The sequence below is a fragment of the Physeter macrocephalus genome, chromosome 14, assembly GCF_002837175.3.
Source record: "Physeter macrocephalus isolate SW-GA chromosome 14, ASM283717v5, whole genome shotgun sequence".
Taxonomy (NCBI): domain Eukaryota; kingdom Metazoa; phylum Chordata; class Mammalia; order Artiodactyla; family Physeteridae; genus Physeter; species Physeter macrocephalus.
Window position 1 is genome coordinate 79419115 of NC_041227.1, and position 22899 is coordinate 79442013.

The window sequence follows — 22899 nt, forward strand, 5'->3', positions numbered from 1 at the left end:
CCTTACTGACCCCCTGCCCCCCCCCCCCCCCCCCCCGAGCACCGACTGCCGTTTATCGCGAAGCCAGCGAGGGGCCTCCCGGCGCGCAGTCCCCTGTGGGAGGCCCTGCCGGCCCCGGCGCTGATGGTGACGAGGGCCGGGGCGCCGCTCCGCCCCAGCCTCAGCCCAGGCCCTCCCTGGACAGCTTGGCACCTGGGGTGCGTGACGCGCTTCTTGCCGGCGCCTCCTGGCCTCTGAGCAGGGCCGTCTCCCTGGCTCGGCACTGTTGGCCCAGCTCCCGAAACAGAGTCCGGTCCACAGGGCGCTCCGTAAACTTGCCTGGGTGGCGGAAGGGCGTCCTGGGCCGCCGGCTTGCGCCGATTTGCACAGCGGTTTTGGAGGACTGGCCCCCGGTGTCCTAGCCCTACTCCCAGATGGTTTTCAAGGCTCCATGGAGCCAAGAGGGCACCTGGGCTGCCCCTGCCCCAGTCAGTACCAGCCCTGCCCTGTCCCCCCCCCCAGAGCTGGACCCCGAGAGCGAGCTCAGCAAGAACCTCAGCCTGATCCCCTACAGCCTGGTGCGCGCCTTCTACTGTGAGCGCCGCCGGCCCGTCCTCTTCACGCCCAGCATGCTGGCCAAGGCGCTGGTCCAGAAGCTGCTCAACTCGGGGGGCGCGATGGAGTTCACCATGTGCAAGCCAGGTGAGCCCCCCGCTGCAGGCTGCCCTCTTGCCCCTCCCCCTCCTCTACCCGTTCCCCCTCCCCCTGCGTCAGGGGCTAAGGAGCGGATGGAAGGGTGTGGATGGCTGGCTGCCGTGGGGACTGTAAAGTGTGACCCTGACCTTGCCCTCCGTAGAGGAGCCTCGGGGTCTAGTGGGGGAGACGAGATTCACTTAAATGTGGCCAGAAAGGGATCAGGCATGCAGCTCTGTAGGGCCCAGGAAGCAGGGCGGAGCCTGGACGGGACAGGCGGCCCGAGCACCTGTGCTGCCCTCAGGACTTGGCCCCTCTCCCCGCAGATGTTGTCACGAGAGACGAGTTCCTCAGAAAGCAGAAGACAGAGACCATCATCTACTCCCGAGAGAAGAACCCCAACTCCTTTGAATGCGTCGTTCCCGCCCACATCGAGGCTGTGGCGGCCAAGGTGAGGCCGGCTGGAGGCTGACGGGGCTTGTGAGCCGCCTGCGCCACGGAGAGGGCGATGCTCTCGCCTCGCCGCGGGTGAACCTTCTTCCTCTCTCCCCGTACCACGTGCTAACATCCCCAAGCCCTGTCCTGCGGCTCTGGCGTGCATTTACGTTTGGAAGCTCCTCTGTTTCTGATGGCTTCCTGGTGCTGGTCCTCCGGTCCGCCTTGTTCGGGGCTGGGTGTGCGCCTGGCCGTGATAACGGGGGCCAGAGAGAGCCAGCAGGCGGGCGACAGGCAGCGTGTTCGCCAAATGGGGGAAGTGGACCGTCAGGAGGGCTCTTGGCAGCGACGCAGAAGGGGCGTCTGCACGCAGTTTGGAGTCTTCTGGAGCCAGGCCTTGAGGCCCTGGCCGGCCCTGAGCGTGGAGTTCTTCCTCGCGCCGGGGCTGGATGAAGGCGGGGCTCTCGGCCCACGAGGGTGATCGCGGCCCGGAGTCTGGGACGGTGGCCCGGGGGACGGCAGGAGCAGGAGGACAGCCGGAGACTCTGAATTTGCCGCCCAGCTGATGGTCACTCCCGCACCCTCCCGCGCTGTCGCACGGGTCAAAGCACGGGCACGGCTGTCAGCCAGCCCTGAAGAGTTTGCTGGGTGCTAAAGCTTAGGGGATTGTGACAGCCGGAGCGGATGGACAGAGAGTGGGCAGGGCCGGCGCTGAGAACATTTTGGCTGCGAAGGGGTTACCGTCCAAGAAGCTGTGCTGTTAGAAATCCAGCAGTGGCTCTGCTGGCGAGACAGGGAAGCGGTGGCCGGGGGGCACGGGGGCCTGGGGCTGGCCATCTCTGCCGCCGGACCTGGGTGCTGGTCGCACCGGCACGTTCACTTTGTGAAAGTCCACTGAGCTGCAGGCTTGGGGGCACGTGCACTTTTCTATATTCAAGTTCAGTTTCAGTGCAGAGGTTTAAGTGGCACCTTCAGCAGAACAGGGGTCGTCCTTCTTCCGAAACGACGCGCTCTCAGGCCCCAGGGAGTCGTGCTTGAGAACCCTTACATCCTCCCGGGACCATCCAGCCGCCTCACCTTCCCTGTGTTGTCCACCCCGCACCCCCCACCCCCGTCCTAGTACCAAGAGCACCTCCGCAGGCAGGATAGAGGATCAGGTGTTCTCCACACTGACTTGGGTTTTTATTAAGACTCACGCACGCTGCCTGATTCACCCCGGGCTGGGTGTCGGGGCTCTGCCAGCACCCATCCCTGTGCAGGGGGGGCCGGGTGTCCGGACGGGGGGCCTTGTCCCTCAGAGGTTGGGTCCTGCCTGGCTCGTTTTCTGGTTCGCGGGGGGTACGCGGGGCTGCCCCGCCCCCGGCTCTGTCCCGTGGAGCCAGACCCTGCCCGGTGGACCCGCCCCAGGCACCCACACAGGCCGAGGAGGCCGTGGGCCCCCGCTGACGGCCGGCCACTGTGTCTGCAGAACAAGCACTGCCTGCTGGAGGCGGGGATCAGCTGCGCCAGGGACCTGATCAAGTCCCGCATCTACCCCATCGTGCTCTTCGTCCGGGTGTCGGAGAAGAACATCAAGAAGTTCAGGTAGGGCTCCGGGACCTCCCGCAGGGGCCCCGAAGCACCCCTCCTCTCCCCCGGCCTCACCAGGCCTCTGGGGTGCCCGCCAAGAACAGCTGGCTGCGTTGGGCCCAGCCCCTCCCCTGAGCATCCCTTTAGTGAATCCTTATCGAAGGTCAGTCCCCAGTCCCGGGGGACACGGCCCTGACCCCTCCAGCAATGGAAACGGTTACACGCGCGCGCGCGCGCACACACACACACACAGGTAAAACACGCCCGGTCCCCAGTCCCGGGGGACACGGCCCTGACCCCTCCAGCAATGGAAACGGTTACACGCGCGCGCGCGCGCACACACACACACGTAAAACACGTCCGGGAGGATGGGTGCCGGGAGGGCTGGGCGCGCCCTGGGACCCAGGTGGTCCGGGAAGCCAGCAGTGGAGCACCTCCAGCACAGCGAGGCCGGGCCGGGCAGGTGCAGAGGTCACAGCTGGCGCCCAGACCCCCAGGCGGGGATGGCCCAGAGGAGGCCAGCGTGCTGGGCAGGACGGTGAGAGGTGACTGGGGCCGAAGGGGATCCAGACCACACCGGGCCGTGTCGGCCGCGGAAGAATGTGACCTCTCCTTCTGGCTGAGACGGGAGCTACTGACGGTTTTGAGGAGTGACTTAATCTAATAAGGGACATAAAGGCCCCGCTGGCTGCTGCGTTGAGACGCAGGCATCGTGACAACCCACACGAGGGGTGGTGATGCTGGGACCACATCCCGTCTGGCGGGCGATGAGGAAAGGTCCGATTCTGGGTCCGTGTTCAAGGTCGGGCCTGTGTGATTGTTGAAGGCTTAGCCGTAAGATTTGATAGGAAGAGGAAATCAGGGGGAGGCTGAGGTGGGGGAGGGGCGTGGCCTGCCTGTCACGTGGCAGCATCTCTGATCCCCACCCTTCCTTGCAACACAACTACAGCTGACACTGCGAGAGGTCAGGCCACTCCATCCTCTCCGCGAACATTTACCGAGCGCCTATTAAGTGCCAGGCCCGGGACCCCATGAGTGAGCAAAAGAGCCCTGAGTCCCCACCTCACCACCTCCCACACGTTAGGACGGCTGCTGTCCAAAAAGCAGAAACTCACACCTGTTGGCCCAGATGGGGAGAAATTGGAGCCCTTGCGCACTGCTGGTTGGGAACGTAAAAGGGTGCAGCTGCTGCGGAAAACAGTATGGAGTTTCCTCAAAAATTAAAGTAGAACTACCATGTGATCCGGAAATCACACTTCTCAGTCTATGCTCAAAAGAATTAAAAGCAGGGTCTTCAAGAGGTATTTGCACACCCACGTTCACAGCGGCATTATTCACAGTAGCCGAAAGGTGGAAGCAACCCGAGTGTCCACTGACAGATAAATGGATAAACAAAATGTGGTCCATCCCTACGAGAGAATATGGTTCTGCCTTAAAAAGGAAGGAAACTGACACACGGTGAAACATGGCTGGACCTTGAGGGCAGGATGCTCAGGGAAACAAGCCAGGCACCGAAGGACAGACACTGTGCACTCACAGTTGTACGAGGCCCCTGGGGGAGTCAGATGCACAGAGACAGAAAGCAGGGGGCTGGGGGCCGGGGGCTGAGAGGGAGGGGGAAGTGATTGTTTAATGGGTAGAGTTTCGAGACGGTTACGGAGATGGATGCACTTCGCCGCGAGTAACTTACCGCTGCTGAAATGTATACTGACAAGTGGTCGAGATGGGAAATTTTATTTTACGTGTACTTTACCGCAATTAAAAAGACTTTCAAGTCCCCACCTCTTAGGATTCCCTAATGAACAGAATAAAAGGGGACGGTGCGTAAGGTGCTAAGGGTAGACGCGTGGAGAAACAAAGGAGGGAAGGCAGCGTCGGGAGGGTGGCCAGCTGGGGGGCCGCAGCACGGGCCCGCCCAGCCAAACCACACCCCTGTGCGCCTCCCTCGCCCTCCGCCCGCCCGCAGGAAGATGCTGGCCCGGCCGGAGACTGAGGAGGAGTTCCTGCGCCTGTGCCGGCTGAAGGAGAAGGAGCTGGAGGCCCTGCCGTGCCTCTACGCCAGCGTGGAGGCGGACATGTGGGGCAGCGTGGAGGAGCTGCTCCGTGTCATTAAAGACAAGATCGGGGACGAGCAGCGCAAGACCGTCTGGGTGGACGAGGACCAGCTGTGAGGCGGGGGCGCCGCTGAGTCCCAGCGGGGCTCGGGAGGGGGGTCCGGATGCCGCGGGGCCGCGCCCAGGGGCGAGGGGCGTCCTGCTGCCTAGACGGCCTGGGGGCTCCGTCCTCCCGCTGAGGGAGACCCTCCAGGGAGCCCCCCGGGGGCAGATGCTGGCCGGGAGGGAGCAGGGAGCGGTCCACTCCCCCCAGGGCTGACCTGCTGAGTCGGCCAGCCCTGCAGGCGTGAGTCGGGAGACAGGACCCCACGAAGGACGCAGAGCCGGGTCGGAGGCCAGCGGCCCCTGGAAGCCGGTTGAATGTCACGCGTGGAATAGGTGTGCTGCCCGTAGGGAGGGGACCTGAAAGCCAGGCATCCCCCAGCCCTCGGGACACAGGATATGCGCGTTCCCAGGCAGAAGGGGAGGTGTGCCGTGCTGTGACTTTTCTTGCATTAAAATTTCTCCAATTCCTTGTTTTCAACCAGTTGTTTAATAGTTTGCAGAGGCTTTCGGCTCTTGCACCCTTCCTCACCTACAAACCACCCCCAGCGAACTCAGGTCAGGCCCCGTGTTACAGTGAGCAGGGTGAAGGTAGGGTGACCGTGCATCCCAGGTTTCCCAGGACAGGCCTGATGTACACCTGGCTTTGGGGCTGGTCACTCACAGCACCCCCTCTGACTAAGGTGCATCCTGATTTGGACGAGGGGATCCAGACCACACCGGGCCGTGTCGGCCGCGGAAGAATGTGACCTCTCCTTCTGGCTGAGACGGGAGCTACTGACGGTTTTGAGGAGTGACTTAATCTAATAAGGGACATAAAGGCCCCGCTGGCTGCTGCGTTGAGACGCAGGCATCGTGACAACCCACACGAGGGGTGGTGATGCTGGGACCACATCCCGTCTGGCGGGCGATGAGGAAAGGTCCGATTCTGGGTCCGTGTTCAAGGTCGGGCCTGTGTGATTGTTGAAGGCTTAGCCGTAAGATTTGATAGGAAGAGGAAATCAGGGGGAGGCTGAGGTGGGGGAGGGGCGTGGCCTGCCTGTCACGTGGCAGCATCTCTGATCCCCACCCTTCCTTGCAACACAACTACAGCTGACACTGCGAGAGGTCAGGCCACTCCATCCTCTCCGCGAACATTTACCGAGCGCCTATTAAGTGCCAGGCCCGGGACCCCATGAGTGAGCAAAAGAGCCCTGAGTCCCCACCTCACCACCTCCCACACGTTAGGACGGCTGCTGTCCAAAAAGCAGAAACTCACACCTGTTGGCCCAGATGGGGAGAAATTGGAGCCCTTGCGCACTGCTGGTTGGGAACGTAAAAGGGTGCAGCTGCTGCGGAAAACAGTATGGAGTTTCCTCAAAAATTAAAGTAGAACTACCATGTGATCCGGAAATCACACTTCTCAGTCTATGCTCAAAAGAATTAAAAGCAGGGTCTTCAAGAGGTATTTGCACACCCACGTTCACAGCGGCATTATTCACAGTAGCCGAAAGGTGGAAGCAACCCGAGTGTCCACTGACAGATAAATGGATAAACAAAATGTGGTCCATCCCTACGAGAGAATATGGTTCTGCCTTAAAAAGGAAGGAAACTGACACACGGTGAAACATGGCTGGACCTTGAGGGCAGGATGCTCAGGGAAACAAGCCAGGCACCGAAGGACAGACACTGTGCACTCACAGTTGTACGAGGCCCCTGGGGGAGTCAGATGCACAGAGACAGAAAGCAGGGGGCTGGGGGCCGGGGGCTGAGAGGGAGGGGGAAGTGATTGTTTAATGGGTAGAGTTTCGAGACGGTTACGGAGATGGATGCACTTCGCCGCGAGTAACTTACCGCTGCTGAAATGTATACTGACAAGTGGTCGAGATGGGAAATTTTATTTTACGTGTACTTTACCGCAATTAAAAAGACTTTCAAGTCCCCACCTCTTAGGATTCCCTAATGAACAGAATAAAAGGGGACGGTGCGTAAGGTGCTAAGGGTAGACGCGTGGAGAAACAAAGGAGGGAAGGCAGCGTCGGGAGGGTGGCCAGCTGGGGGGCCGCAGCACGGGCCCGCCCAGCCAAACCACACCCCTGTGCGCCTCCCTCGCCCTCCGCCCGCCCGCAGGAAGATGCTGGCCCGGCCGGAGACTGAGGAGGAGTTCCTGCGCCTGTGCCGGCTGAAGGAGAAGGAGCTGGAGGCCCTGCCGTGCCTCTACGCCAGCGTGGAGGCGGACATGTGGGGCAGCGTGGAGGAGCTGCTCCGTGTCATTAAAGACAAGATCGGGGATGAGCAGCGCAAGACCGTCTGGGTGGACGAGGACCAGCTGTGAGGCGGGGGCGCCGCTGAGTCCCAGCGGGGCTCGGGAGGGGGGTCCGGATGCCGCGGGGCCGCGCCCAGGGGCGAGGGGCGTCCTGCTGCCTAGACGGCCTGGGGGCTCCGTCCTCCCGCTGAGGGAGACCCTCCAGGGAGCCCCCCGGGGGCAGATGCTGGCCGGGAGGGAGCAGGGAGCGGTCCACTCCCCCCAGGGCTGACCTGCTGAGTCGGCCAGCCCTGCAGGCGTGAGTCGGGAGACAGGACCCCACGAAGGACGCAGAGCCGGGTCGGAGGCCAGCGGCCCCTGGAAGCCGGTTGAATGTCACGCGTGGAATAGGTGTGCTGCCCGTAGGGAGGGGACCTGAAAGCCAGGCATCCCCCAGCCCTCGGGACACAGGATATGCGCGTTCCCAGGCAGAAGGGGAGGTGTGCCGTGCTGTGACTTTTCTTGCATTAAAATTTCTCCAATTCCTTGTTTTCAACCAGTTGTTTAATAGTTTGCAGAGGCTTTCGGCTCTTGCACCCTTCCTCACCTACAAACCACCCCCAGCGAACTCAGGTCAGGCCCCGTGTTACAGTGAGCAGGGTGAAGGTAGGGTGACCGTGCATCCCAGGTTTCCCAGGACAGGCCTGATGTACACCTGGCTTTGGGGCTGGTCACTCACAGCACCCCCTCTGACTAAGGTGCATCCTGATTTGGACGATAAATTGTATCGTCACCCTGGGAAGGGCCCTCCCTCTTTCATAGGCTGCTGGGAAGGTCCCCTGGCTGCAGCCTCAGGCTAGGCCCTCCTGACTCGGCTCCCCCGCACATGTGCTCCGGCTCTCTGCGCAGGTAGCATCCTACGTGACGCAGCCTCGCTCCATCTTTCAGTTCAGGAAGCAGCACGTGGGCTAAGGCCCTCCGGTGGGCTTACTGCCCACGACCCAGGAGCCACGCTCCCTCCACAGCAGACAGCAAAGGCTTTATGGGCTCTAGAGCCATTCTTCTTCTTGACCCTCTCAATGCAAACTTCCTGAGTACAGACCCAACAGGCACAGCCAAACCAGGTCAGCTCCAGCCTGGCACCATGGCGAGTATCCGTTCAGCAGCTGGTAGGTAGCAGGCTGGGGCTCAGACCTAGGTCTGTGTGTTCGTGGGAGTTGTGGGAGCAACTGCTCGTTGGTAATCCCCGTCTACACTGTCTTTCTCACCAACCGAATCCTGATTTTATCCTGGGAAACCATGTGCGCAGCTGAAAGACCATAGTCCCAGCCTCCCTGGCAGCTAGAGTAATCAAGGAAATGTAAGGCACGGTTTAGGGTAGAGACAAAGCAGACAAACAGCCCTTCCTCCCGTTTCCTGCCTAAAATACAGACGTGATGGCTGGATCTCCTGCAGTCATTTTGGATCTTGAGGTGCCCTCGAAGGGGGAAACCCTGCACGGAGGATGGTGGAACAGAAAGCCAGAGTCACTGATGACACTTTGCAGCCCAGGACTGCTGCTTGGGTTTCTTTTACATGAGACCGAAATAAATTTTTATCTTGTATTAAACGGCTGTTATTTTGGTTCTCAGTTACTTGCAGCCTCGAGCAATTCTTAACAGACATACTTTTGAATTGCTTTATGGTTTCAGATACATGGACATGAGTTGATGACCCTCTAGTAGGTTTTATTGAAGATGGGAATTATTAATAAAAGAACTCTTAACAAATACCTCATCCTGAAACAATAGCGTGCGTCCTGTAGCAGTTTCTAGCATTTCAACTCTTAGAAATCGCATCAGCACCACAGAGCCCCGGGAGGTATGAGTTGGGGGCGGAGGATGCTAGGAGGGAGCCGGGTTCTCTCCTCCCTGGATGGATGTGATGATCCATCTCTACAACACAGGGTCTGAGTTTGCCTGGGAGTGTGATGCCTTAAAAAAATAAAAAATTCCTCCAGGGCTTCCCTGGTGGCGCAGTGGTTAAGAATCTGCCTACCAATGCAGGAGACGTGGGTTCGAGCCGTGGTCCGGGAAGATCCCACACGCCGCGGAGCAACTAAGCCTGGGCTTCACAACTACTGAGCCAGCGTGCCACAACTACTGAAGCCCGTGTGCCTAGAGCCCATGCTCCGCAGCAAGAGAAGGCACTGTAGTGAGAAACCTGTGGGGCGCAACGTAGAGTAGAAACGAAGACCCAACGCAGCCAAAAATAATAAATAAAATAAATAAATTTATTTTTTAAAAAAATTCCTCCAAGAGCCAGTAAACGTTGCTTCTTTCTCCAAAACGGCCCCCAGAAACGAGCTGGATGTGCTGGGTCTGGAGAGGCCATGATTCCAGAGGTCCAGCCGTGATTATTTAGGGCCAGATAAACTGCCACACGAGGAGACGCAGGAGCTGGAAGGGCTTCTGCTTCCATCTTGTTAGAGCTCTAAGTCAAACAGTAAATTTTCCCCAAGCCCAGGCAATCGTGTTTCCACTTAGAAACCGTGCTTCCTTGTAAGTACTTAGAGCCAAGGGGACAGACGTGACTGGAAAGGAGTCCCGGAGTAAAAGGCCTGCTGATTTATTTATATTTCTTTATTTAACTTCAGAATTCTCAGGCTTGTGCAGAATGTAACCAAACCCGCAACTCGCATATAATTGGGGGTGGGGGTGGGTGGTGGACAAGAAGGGGTGGAGACAGGCCACGCTTGGAGAAAATACCTTAAAAGAATGTGTGGTGGGGTTTTTTTCCCCAAGTAATTTCAGCCAGACTCCAGGACACAGGGCTGCAGAGTTGTATATATGATAATCAGCTGGGGTGGGAGGAGAGAAGTGAGGGATGAGTTCCATGCCCTGGGTCACTCCCTGCACGAAAGAAAGTCGGGAGAAGGCGGTGGGAGGCGGGGGCTTGGTACCCCGGGGAGTCAGACCATGTGAGGATTTCAAAGGAGACCCGCGGCAGCATCTGCTCAAGCTCCGGGCTCCCGACTGGCCTGGGAAGGAAAGGGGCCTGCGGGGCTGGGTGGTGAGGGCGCACGAGGAGCTCTCTGCAAAGTCTGGCTGCAGCTGGAATTACCACACCAGGGCCTGCAAGCTCAGTGTTTCCTTTGGAGCCAGCCCAGGACTCCGGGAGGCTGCCTTGAGCCACACAGTGGGGCGTGCAGCCTGCACAGCGAGCCCAGGCCCCAGGGTCTGGAAACAACCCCGTGCCAGGCGGGTAACACCACTGACAAACACTTGGTCCACCTCCAAGGGTATCAGCCACGCAGCTCAGAGCCCCAGAAAGCATGTTGTATGTGTAGACCTACATTTTTCTCGGGAGAAAGTCCAGGCTTTCTCAGATTCCTAAGGGGTCCTGTAATCCCCAAAAGATTAAGGACAATTGCTCTTGGGTTGGGCAAATATTAACAAGTTTTTGAGCTCCTACTCTGTGCCAAGCACTTCCTAAATATTCTACTTACTGATCCCAAAACTCTTCTCCATGTTATACGGGAGAAAATTGAGGCTCAGAGAGGTTAAATAACTTGACCAAGGTCACACAGCTGATAGCCGGAACTCCACCCAGGCCTGGCTGATTGGCTACCTGCAGGCTCTTAACTGGATCTTCTAATTCAGAGGTGCTGTTTGGGGCCCTGGTGACATCTGTGTGCCTCTCCTCTGCTCTTCCGGTGACTGGGGAAGTGGTTGGTGTCCAGGGCAGTGTCTGGTTTGGGGCCAGGTCACTCAGTGATCAGATCAAGAGGACGTGGATTTCCTCTCTTGGACGGAGGCAACCTTCTCCTGCCCAGCAATTCCACCTGGGCAGGCCCTGGGTTTCTACCTAATCAGGCCACAGTCTGGGGGCGAGGTGGGTGGGAATGCAGGAAAGGAATGTCTTTGAGCTCCAGTGCCATGCTGTCATGCTGCTCTCAAAAGCCATTGCATCCGAGGGCCTTGTTCTCCTGTAAGTGTGTCCATCTGGGTTGGTGTCCCCCTCCCAGCCCTGTTTGCTCCCTCTCCGAGGTCTGTCTTTGGTGGTCCCGCCAAGGTCAACCAGGATGCTGTGGCCACTTGATGGGGAGGCTTGGCTCTGTGCTCTGAGGGCCTGGCACCAGAAGGGGAGAAATGCAATCTCCAGAAGGGGAGGGGGCTGCTCCAGCTGAGGCTGAACCTTGGCTTTTAGTTTCAATTTCAAACCCCAGGAACCCAAACCGAAAGCAGCAGGAAGTGCTCCCCACCCCCCCACCCCCGTTCTGGCTCCCACCCTCCCACCCACTCAGGCCAGCTTGCTGCCCCCAGAGGCCCGCATCCTTCTGGGGTCACCGGGCTGTGGGTAGCTGGGGAAAAGAAGAGAGCCCCCGGGGGGCAGCTCCATCCTCAAGGGGCTGTGACCAGCTTGAAAGAAGCAGCAAGTGCAGAGCACCTGCCGGGCCCGTCCCCAGGCGGTCGTGGGACACGGGGACATGAGGGCATCCACCCATCACCTGCACGGTACCCGGAACCTCAGAGAGGGGAGAGGCTTCGAGGAAACGTGGTTCACCATCGTTTTTAATCTGGAATTTTTGTATCTATTTTTAATACAACATCCAGAGTTCAAAAGCCACACGTGGGGCTTCCCTGGTGGCGCAGTGGTTGGGAGTCCGCCTGCCGATGCGGGGGACGCGGGTTCGCGCCCCGGTCGGGGACATGAGGGCATCCACCCATCACCTGCACGGTACCCGGAACCTCAGAGAGGGGAGAGGCTTCGAGGAAACGTGGTTCACCATCGTTTTTAATCTGGAATTTTTGTATCTATTTTTAATACAACATCCAGAGTTCAAAAGCCACACGTGGGGCTTCCCTGGTGGCGCAGTGGTTGGGAGTCCGCCTGCCGATGCGGGGGACGCGGGTTCGCGCCCCGGTCCGGGACGCTCCCTCGTGCCGCGGAGCGGCCGGGCCCGTGAGCCGTGGCCGCTGGGCCTGCGCGTCCGGAGCCTGTGCTCCGCGACGGGAGAGGTCACGGCGGCGAGAGGCCCGCGTACCGCAAAAAAAAAAAAAAAAGAAAGAAAAAAATCCACACGTTCTGAAAGGCCATGCATTTAAAATTCTCACCTCTGCCCGCCCACAGCCCCCCCCCCCACAGGAAGCCACCTTGCTTGGGTCTGTGTGCCTTTCACCGTTTTCACGCACAGACAAGCGACACCCACTCCTACTCCCCCTCTGCTGCACGACCGAAAACGCATGATTCACGCTGTTCTCTGCTTGCCTTTATTTATTTTATTTTTTTGACTGAAGCGTGGTTCTGGGGGCTCTTTCCTCATTCCTTCTCACGGCTGTCCGGCGTCCCCCGTCTGGATCCCGTCATTTCCTCGGCCGCCCGCGTTGATGACCCAGGGAGCGGCTGTGCCTCTGCAGCCCTTTCCCCGGAGGCCGTGCAGGACGGGGTCCCCTGAGAGGGCCTCGCGGTGGCGGGGTCCCTTGCCTGGTCCACGCTGCCCTCTGCCGGGCACGGCTCTGGGACTCTCCCGTTCGGGCCCACGCGACCCGCAGGGGCCGCTGGCTTCTGGAGGGCCGACCGGCCGCCACCTTCGTGCCTCGGTTCCGCCAGGCGGTTCCAAGAGCGTGACATCTGGCGCTGCTCTTTGCTGCCAAACGGTGTGTGTGGTTCGTGAACTGTGGTCCCTCCCAGGGGCTCGGGGGGTCGCGGGGGAGTTTGGTGCTGGGACCCCAGTCCACCTCCGCGAGACACAGGCCGACCCCTCCCCCACCCTCTCAGGGACACGTCCACACAGGCCTGAGACTGAATTCACGCCTTCACCCCACCCGTCCCTGACCCGGTCACTCAGCCAGAAACCTGGTTTTCGTTCTCTCTCTCGCCTCTCTCTGTCTTCCTGTCTCTGTTTCTGTCTCGGTTTCTCTCTCTCTCTCTCTCTCTCTTTCTCTCTCTCTCTCTCTCTCTCTCTCACACACACACACACACACACACACACACACACACACTCTCACATCACTGCATTCTCCGTCACCTCATCTCACTGATTAAACCCTTTGCGCCCTACTGCATTGGCTTACCTCTCCCCTGTCCCGCGGCCACCACCCTGGTCCAGGTGGTCCTTGTCTCCCACAGGACGGCCAGGGGACCCTCCCACACCACACTTACCACCCCCAACCACATCAGCCCTCTTGCTTTTCCTCCGGACCCTGGGGCCTCACACACACTGTTGCTCTTCTCTGAAACACTGTTCCCTTCACTCTGCCTGATTAACTGCCACTCGGCCTTCAGGTGTCAGCTGAACCGTCACCTCTGCGAGGCGGAGAGGCTCCCTCCCTGGCCTGAGCTGAGGTCCGCACCCCGTCACAACCCTCATCTTCCCGTGTTGGGATGACTGTTGATTGTCTTTCTTAACTGTGAACGTCACAAAGGTGGAGAGCGTGCCTGTTGCGTTCACGCCTCGCCTCCAGTGCCCGGGCGCTGGCGGCCTGCTGGGACGGACACACACTTAAGCAGGTCGTTGCACTGCCGTTGGAATTTCCCAGGGTCCAGCGAGGATGCTCAAGAGTGACGCGGGCCAGAATAAGGCAATAGGGACAGGTGGGGACCATGGCAAACTGGCAAACACATAATCCATCTCAAAAGGGCAGCCGGAACTCGCCCCCAGTTGCTTGGTTGCCTGTAAGAAGCAAGACCCTGTCTTGCCAGATCTTCTGATTATTCAACAGAGGCGTCCCCCAATGTTCCTACCGAGTTTGGACCAGGCCGCGTCAGGCACCCGCCCCTGGTGCGACCAGCTGAGGGCACCAGCAGGCTGGGGTTGGGGGACTTGCCATTTGCAGAGGAGGAGTCATAAGTGGAGTGCCCCAAGGCACCCCCACAAGCCCCAAAGACGTTCCCCACTCCGTGATGCTGGCCTTCCCTCGTGGCCTTAGCCTTCAGAGGAGGAAAAATCCAAGCAAGAAACCAGAGGGATAATTTTCCACGTGGGCGGCTCAGAGATGCAGCTCAGAGAGAAAAAAGGCAGCACACGGCCGCACCCACTCGGTGACCTTTCCTGGGCTCACAGCTAACTTTTCTCTGGGTCCAGTTGTGTTGTTGAATTTTTATGCATTTTTTAAAATGTAAACTGAAGGTGGAGGTCCCTTCTGTTCACGGGGCTCATGGGGGTCTCCGGGGAGCTGGGCCCGGCTGGGCTCCTCCTAAGGGGGCCAAGTCCCGCCCCTCGCAGGCCGGTTCGGGGAGGCAGTTGGCCGGCCCAGCAGCCGCCGCCCTGTGCCCGGCAGCTCCCGGCCTCTTGTTAGCAGAGCTCTGCTGATGGATGAAGCCGCAGCCCCGGGGCGGGGACGCCCACGCAGGCCGCCTTCCCACGTTCACATCAATTCCCCGGCACCTCCCAGTAATTATTTGTTCTGTTCGCGCCTGCCTCTGAGCACCGCTTCGGGTGAGCCCTGCAGGATTCCCGCTCCCTCTGGTTTGGGGGCCTTAGACCTCTGACCTCAAAAAAGACCCTCCAAACTAGCCGAAGAGTGCCGCCCCCTCCAGTGGACCAGCGCGCCTACTGTGGGCCAGGCACATTCACGAATGTCATTTCCAAGCCTGGCACCCATCTGTGCCCGTGGCAGATATCACCCCATTTAACAGATGGGGAAACTGAGGCTTGGAGGGGCCTCGCCGCCAGGAAGGGGCAGAGCTGAGACTTGAAGAGGGAAACCTCAGGACGCTCGCCACAGCTGCCTGGGGCTTCCCTGCTGAGGATCACCTGGAGCTCACGTCAGGCTCCAGTTTAGGGGCGGGGGTCAAGGTCAGACAAAAGTCAGGGAGGCTGGAGTGTGCTCGGCAGGGAGCGCTGAAGAGAGAGAGGGATGCCCCCAGCCCTGTGCTGAGGGGGCCCGTGGGAGAGGCCTCAGGAACCGAGATGCAGGTGGGTTTGCCTCCTTCCGTCCTGTCCCCTCACCGGCCACTCATCCGTGCTGACCCGGCGCCCCCACTCCCTGCACTGTCCCTGCTGCCAACAAAGCCATCCGCCCCCAAGAGCACCCGGGCCTGGGTCCCTGGGCCCCCGGGCTTGCCCTCCGTGGCAGGGCCGCGGCGAGGCAGCAGGAAGTCTGGGGCTCCCGGGCGTGGGCAGAGCCGCAGCTGCCTGTGAAGGGGGTGGGCAGGGAGGGGGCGTGGAGGAGAAAGAGGAGAGGAGGTTTGGGGCTTTCTGGTTTGTTTGGATACTAAAATTAGCCATTGGTGAATGAGGGGGCCGAGGGCTCACACTAGTCTCTGAGCCCAGGCTGCTTCGAAACCCCAGGTGCTTGGCTAAAAATTGTATTGAAAGTTTCCGAGCCAGTCGGGGTGACTGGAAATGAATCTCTAATACAGGAATTTCTTTCTTTCCTATCACATGTCATGTTCGGTTCTGATCTTGTTTTGACCGATGCTGCGTGTCTTCTCCAGCATTTGTGTCTCTGACTGAACGTGAATGTGGGTGTGAGGCTGTGAAATTGTGTTTGCCTCAGGGTGGAGGTGGGGAGAGATGGAGAGGAGCAGAGAAACAGAAAGAGACAGACACACAGAGGGACGGAGCTCAAGACTGAAAGACCCTCATCTCCTCCAGAGCAAGGCCCGCTCTTCCCCTTCTGTGCCCCCAGCCCAAGACCTGGCACGGGGACGGCAGGCATCTCGGTGACAGGTGTGCTCAGGTGTGGCTGCACAGTGAGGGCTCCTTGGGTATCTGTGGGCCGGAGACGCAGCATCCCAGGGATGGAATGGAGACTTCTGAGTTCTAAGATAACATTCTAGGACCCACCCCAGCGAAGGTCATGTATAAAGTGAGACTATAAAACCTGGGTGATGTACCACAGGGAGTCACTGTGAAGACGAGGCAAGCTCACACAGGGACCCCTCCACTTGGCATCTCTGGCTCAGCTGTTGCTATCTGCAGGTCTAGTGAGGCCAGGGCCCCTTGGCTTCTCCAGTGGCATTTGCCCAAATTAGACGTTCAAAGCCAAACAAATGTGCCATTTCCCTCCCCAACCTATTCCTCTTCCCCCTCCATATATGGCATCACCCCCTCACCAGTCACTCAAGCTGGAAGGCTAACACTCAGCCTCAATTCATAGCTTAACCTGCTTCTCTCCAGCCCCCACCCCCGGCCAGCCCTCCTGACCGGATCACCCTCTGACTGGTCGGCCAGCAGCAATTCTAACCCATTTTTGTGCCATGAACGCTTGGGCATCTGAAAACCCAGAGACTCTCTCAAAATAACATTTTTTAAAATTGAAGTATAGTTGATTTACAATATTGTGTTAGTTTCAGGTGTACAGCAAAGTGATTCAGTTATATTTTTTTTCTTTCCATTATAGGTTATTATAAGACATTGAATAATAGAGCGCCCTGTGCTATACAGTATATCCTTATTGTTTGTCTATTTCTATATAGCGGTGCGTATCTGTTAATCCCAAACTCCTAATTTATCCCTCCCCCCTTTTCCCCTTTGGTGACCATAAGTTTGTTTTCTATGTCTGTGAGTCTGTTTCTGTTTGTAAATAAGTTCATTTGTATTATTTTTTAGATTCCACATATAAGTGATATGATATAATATTTGTCTTTGTCTGACTTCACTCAGTATGATAATCTCTAGTTCCATCGATGTTGCTGCAAATGGCAATATTTTATTCTTTCTTATGGCTGAGGAATATTCCATTGGGTGTGTATATATATGTGTGTGTGTGTGTGTGTGTGTATATATATATATATACACACACACACACAGACACACATCTCCTTTATCCATATATCTGTTGATGGACACTTAGGTTGCTTCCATGTCTTGGCTATTATAAGTAGTGCTGCCATAAACATTGGGGTGCATGTATCTTTTTGAATGAGAGTTTTTGTGTTTTCCGGATATATGCCCAGGAGTGGGATTGCTGGATCATATGGTAACTCTATTTTTAGTTTTTTAAGGAACCTCCATACTGTTTTCTGTAGTGGCTGCACCAATGTACATTCCCACCAACAGTATAGGAGGGTTCCCTTTTCTCCACACCCTCTCCAGCTTCAAAATAACACTTTTTAATGCATAAGATAAAATGCACAGGCTTGCGAAGGAAACTGTCTTTGCTGAAATACAGTTATCAAAATATTTAAAGAGCAAACCCGTAATCTGGTAATTTATGCCTTTGTTGTAAATGCGTTAAATAACAATATTCAACAGGAAGATCCAGTGATGGGGCGGACCACTGTCATTATCCCAAAGTTGTGATGAGCATGGCTGTATTTCAGGTCACCTGTGACAGCCACAGGAGACACAAAGATGCCGGGTTTCTGTCAGTGAGCAAGTCCTAGAGCTGCGCCCACAGCCCTGTGGTCATCAAGTCGTTCACAGTGGAAGGAAACACTAACTTTCAGTTAGGGGTTAGAGAAAATGAAGATGTAATTTTTCCAGTCAAAACTCACAGACGCCCCCCCCCCCCAACCCAGATCCTGTGCATGGACCCAAGTGCAGAACCCCTGCCGGAGGGGTCTTCCTGGAACACGACTGGGTCACATCCTTCCCCTGCTTTAGACCTTCCCCCTGGGAGATGCTGGGGTTGGATGAGAGCGACTGACCCTGGCCCAGCAGCCGGCCCCATCCAGCCCCTTCCGGAACCTTCTTCCTCCTGCTTTCCACAGCCAGCCAGGCTGGTCGTGCTCCCTGTGGGTCCCCCAAACTCTTCCTGTCTGAGGCTTGCAGAGCTGCTGCTCCCTCTGTGCCAGGGATGCAAGCCCTCAGCCCTCTCTAACGCTCCAGGTCCCCCCACACAGGTTGAGGAGCTAACCCCCAATACCCATGGAGATGCCCTTATTTGGAAATCGCATCTTTGCAGATGTAATCAGGTTAAGATGGGGTACACGGTTTCAGTTATACAAGATGCACGAGTTCTGGGAATGTATAGCACAGTGAGAATGGGTAAAAATACTGTATTGTATACGGGAGTTTGCGAAGAGGATACATCTTAAATTAAGAGTTCTTACAGCACACACAGACTGGCTACCATGCAAGGTGATGGATTAGTTATTTAACTTGATTATGGCAATCTTTTCACAATGAACGCATCTATCAAAACATCAGGTTGTACCACTTGGAGGTACACGATTTTTATATGTCAAAGAACTTCTCTGAACGCAACAAAGGAAAGAGGAGGTCATATTGGATTGAGGGTGGGCCCTAATCCAATGACTGGAGTCCTCATAAGAGAAACGAGAGGGAGATTTGGATACAGGGACACAGAAGGAAGACGGCCCTGTGAGGACAGAGGCAGAGATTGGGGTGATGCAGCCACAAGCTAAGGAACGCCTGGGGGCCCCCCAGAGCGGGAAGAGGCAGGAAGGACCCTCCCCTGGAGCCTTGGAGAGAGAACAGCCCTGCACACGCCTTGATTTCAGACTGGTGGCATCCAGAGAATACATTTCTGCCGTTTTAAGCCCACGGTCTGTGGTAATTTGTTGCGGCGGCCACAAGAAACAGACACAGAATGTCAACTCCAGCAGAGCCTGGGCTGCCTTCTCGGTCCCTAAGTCACATGCCTGGCACACAGTCGGTGCTCACGAAGTGTTCGGAAAGGGCGAATGCGTTTCCAGAGATGTAAACCTCTGTCCCGGCAGGGGCGGTACTTTTGTCCTCAGCGACACAGGCACCGGGTCTCCGTGCCGACACCCCCTGGACTCGGGCTGGGTTTGCAGTCGGGTTGGCTCTGCTGCCCCCCCACACCCCTGGGACGCCCTCCTGAGTCACCTTCATCTTTCTGTTCCCCAAACCTAGCAAAGCCCGGAACCACGAAGTGGTGGCAAGATGGGGGCAGGGAGCCAGTCCTGTACCCACGGTACAGGGAAGAGAGACAAGGCCTGGCGTGCGGGGAAGAGCCGAGGACGGAACCAGGGCCCATCGAGCGCACGCTCGGTCCCCAAGCCCTGGCGCGAGAGGGCCCGGGTCCCAGGGCAGAGGCCCCTCCAGCCTCCTTTCAAGTGGCCCTGAGGGTGTGTCTGACCTTGAGCATGGCTGGGGGCCCCCTAAGCAGGAAGGAAGGCAGACCTTCAGACAGAGCTTGAGCCTGGGAGGCCTGGCCCAGAGCTCACCTCGAGAAAAACCATCCTTCCCTGTCCCTGGAGCCCTGACAGCTTAAAATAAACAGCTACCCAGATACTCACCGTTGCCCTGTGCACCAGATGGGAGGGAGGAAAGTGATGCTGCAAAAAGCCCGGGTCAAGAAAGAACAGCTTGTGCTGGTGCTGGTCCTCCCAGAGAGACGGCAAGCTGGGGGTGGGACCTGGGCTGCATCCACCCAGGCAGGGGGATCCGGACACGGCAACATCTGCTGGACCCATTTCAGGTCGCAAGTGGGAAGCAGGAGGGCCAGCTAAGAGCCAGAGACATTGCCATATGAAATGTAATTTCTCACCACCCCCCAAGCTCCTGGTGGTGCAGAAAGAAGTTAGGAGGCGGGTAGGGGAGGAGGTGCCCGGATGCCCCAAACTGGAGGAGGGGTCAAGGCAGCGGGTGCACGTGCCAGGAGAAATCTCAGAGCAGCCGACTGATCTCGGAGGGAAAGCATTCAATGTCTCTGTTAATATGGCGCAGCCCCATTCACACTTTATTATGATCAGCCTCCAGGACTTACAGCCATCGCCAGCTTGAATTACCATCAACTGCTATATTTTTCTAAGGATTTTCTTTTCTTTCTGTCCTCCTTTCTTTTCTTTTCTCTTTTGACTCTGTGTGTGTGTGTGTGTGTGTGTGTGTGTGTGTGCACGCCTACACGAGTGTGCGTCAATTTCAGCAAATGAGTTTGTAGGCTGGGAAGACGTCTAGCACCCTCTAGTGGCGAGAAGGGCTTCACTATGCTGTGCAGGTGTGTACGCGTGTGTTTGGGAGTGTGTGTACCCATGTTTACGTACATGTGTTTGGGTATGCACAGACGTGTGTGTGTGTTTGGGGTGTGCATGTGATCTCTGTGTGTTTGTGTGCTCACGTACAGCCATGCTCGTGTGTTTGGGTGTGTGTGCACACGCGTCTGCTCATGCTGGGGTGGGGGGTGTCAGGTCTGTGGTGGCGCACGCTTGGGTGCTGGGTCCCCGGTCACAGGTCACACACGTGCATGAGGACCCCAGCCCCACTGGTGGCCCAGTTCCCTCCAGGCCGTGCCTGCCACCTGCCTCCCCCCGTGCGCCCCACCCTCTTCAAATTCTCCCAAACAGGCTGCTGCCATCTTGGCAAACCCAGCCTCCTGCAGACCCTCTCCCTCAGGCCCATGGCCCACCTTTCCATCAGAGCGACGGGGAGGGGTGGCTGCGGTCCCGTTCCCCCAACCCAGAGTTCTGCAGTCCTTGGTGACGTCAATCTCCCAGGATGACGCTTTCCCCGGATCTGCGGAGAAGGGGCCTCGCCTGGTCACCCCCGGGGCCGCAGGCTCCCCGCACCGGCTCCTGCAGCAGGACTCGCTGGCTCACCTTCTGGGAAACAACACCGAGCCGAAAGGGCAGGCGATCTCGCCCTCCTCTGAGACCCAGCGCTGCCCAGGAGGTCCCCAGACCCTAAAAGTGCCGATACATCCAGTGCCCTCCACCGCCGGCCCAGCGTGGCCTGGCTGGCGGGGAAGCTTCTCTCCGGGCCCCCCCGGGATTACTGAAGGCCCCAGGAACAGGATTTGAGCCTGGCTGGCCCCTCACAACTGTGTGAACTTGAACAGCTGTCTCCGTATTTCCAACTGTAAAATGGGCACGGATCTGTACGAAATCGGAAAGCAACACCGCATATCTCATATAGGGTTACATACAATATGCAGTGACAATACACATTCATGCGATGGAGAAGTAAATAACCGGTGGGGAATGTGGCTCTTTCTCAGGGGAGAGAAGGGAAGGGATTGGGGTAAGGGACGTGGCGAGAGGGGCTTCAGCTGCACCTGTCATTGTCTATTTCTTTCATAAAATCCCGGGAAAGCACCTGCACGGGAAACGCTGGAACACTCAGTAGAGCTGGAAGGCGGGGGGGAGCCCACGACAGGCTCATGCTGCTGCTTTCTGCGGCCTTCTGTATGCTTGAATGATTCCACGAAAAGAGGGTAAACTGAAGGGGGGATGTTAAAACCCCTCCGAGAGCTCCTGGGAGGATGGATGCAAGGCACCTAGCCCAGTGCCGAGGGCTCACCCGACACCCAGCCCACTCCGTCCCCAGGCCCCTGCAGCCAGCACCCCACCTCCCGGCCAGCCCGGACCTGGGCCAGAATGTTCCTCCCCGACCCCAGCAGACCCAGGCCGGCCAGTGCATCCTCGTGAGCGGGTTCGCTTGCGCTCGAGCTGCGCACGTCTTAGCAACACCCGGCACAGCAGTAAGACCTTCACCCGAAAGCACTCAGCCGCCGGCTCAGAAAAGGGAGGGTTTCCAGCATGCAACACGCAAGTGATCTGAGAGGTAGGTGGGCTTTTCAATCACATAAAATATAGTATAATGATATGTATGTGATATGTAGAAATAATATATACACCTATACATATACTATATACGTGATACACATTATCATGTAATACTATAAGATGTTTTGAAGACATTTCTTTTTACGTTATTGTCGATTGGGGCAAAGAATGCTGGTTTCCCGCAGATCATGGCAATGTATAGTTTTCTTTTATCCTCAGTTTGTGTATATTGAAAAAAAGGTGACTTGACTTAAAGAAAGACGCAGCTGGGGTCAGGATGGCATGTCGGTGCGGATCAAGGCCTTTTGCCCCCAGCCGGGGTCTGAGTGGGGCTGACTGTCTGCCTGTGCCCACTCACCAGGCCACACTGGCTGTGGCCGCCCAGAGGATGGGCATCTTTTTCTGTATCTGAAGGAACTGTCCAGGCACCAAAAATTGTAGGGGTGGAATTTGAACCCTGGACCGGAAAGGGATGTCGGGACACTTGGCCTCCCTTCTGCCCGATGACACAGGAACAACCTGCCTTTTTGCCATCCCCCTCCTTCCACGGGGCCCACAGGCCTGATGACGCCACACCGGGTCCATGCCAAGGTGGCCCAGGCTGGTCCCAACTCTCCCGCTCACCTGCTGTGTGACCTCAGGCAAGCACCTGTCCCTCTCTGGGCCTGTGCGTCTCCAGCTGTAAGATCAAAGGCGGGAGCTGGTTCCTAATGTTCGTTTGTTTGTTTATTGGAGTAGAGTTGCTTTACAATGTTGTGTTAGTTTCTGCTGTATGACGAAGTGAATCAGCTCTATGCATACATCTATCCCCTCCCTCTTGGACCTCCCTCCCACCCCTCTAGGCCATCGCAGAGCCCCGAGCTGAGCTCCCTGGGCTATAACCGCAGGTTCCCACTAGCTATCTAGTTTACACAGGGTAGTGTATATGTGTCAATCCTAGTCTCCCAATTCGCCCCACCCTCCCCTTTCCCCATCATGTCCACATGTCCGTTCTCTACATCTGTGTCTCTATTCCTGCCCTGCAGATAGGTTCACCTCTACCATTTTTCTAGATTCCACATGTATGTGTTAGCATACGGTATTTGTTTTTCTCTTTCTGACTTACTTCACTCTGTGTGACAAGACTCTAGGTCCATCCACGTCTCTGCAAATGGCACAATTCCGTTCCTCTTTATGGCTGAGTAATATTCCGTCGTATACGTGTGCCACAGCTTCTAAAGTTGCCTCAACACAGAAAGTCTGGGGTTCCGCCTTTTCCCCCACTCCTCTGCCAGGCACACACCCCGTGTCTAAACCGATGGCTTTGCTTGACGTGACAGATCCAGCCAGCAGGAAAGAGTTTCCCCCTGAAGCCAGTGATTTACACGAGGCTCATCAGCCTCATCAGCTCGTCCCCGCTTAGAGACGGAGGCAGCATTGCCT

The 22899-nt window shown here is 57.2% G+C and overlaps 1 protein-coding gene across 1 annotated transcript in view; it reads left to right on the top strand.

Annotated features, from left to right (window-relative positions):
* CARD11 (caspase recruitment domain family member 11) overlaps positions 1-5313 on the top strand; it is a 96873-nt gene extending 91560 nt beyond the window's left edge. Inside the window, exons 22-25 of the mRNA XM_028499788.2 lie at positions 502-681; positions 999-1123; positions 2576-2691; positions 4643-5313. Coding sequence (XP_028355589.1) covers positions 502-681; positions 999-1123; positions 2576-2691; positions 4643-4847 — 626 coding nt within the window. The 3' untranslated portion in view covers positions 4848-5313. The remainder of the gene's footprint in view (positions 1-501; positions 682-998; positions 1124-2575; positions 2692-4642) is intronic.
* Positions 5314-22899: the final 17586 nt, after the last annotated feature.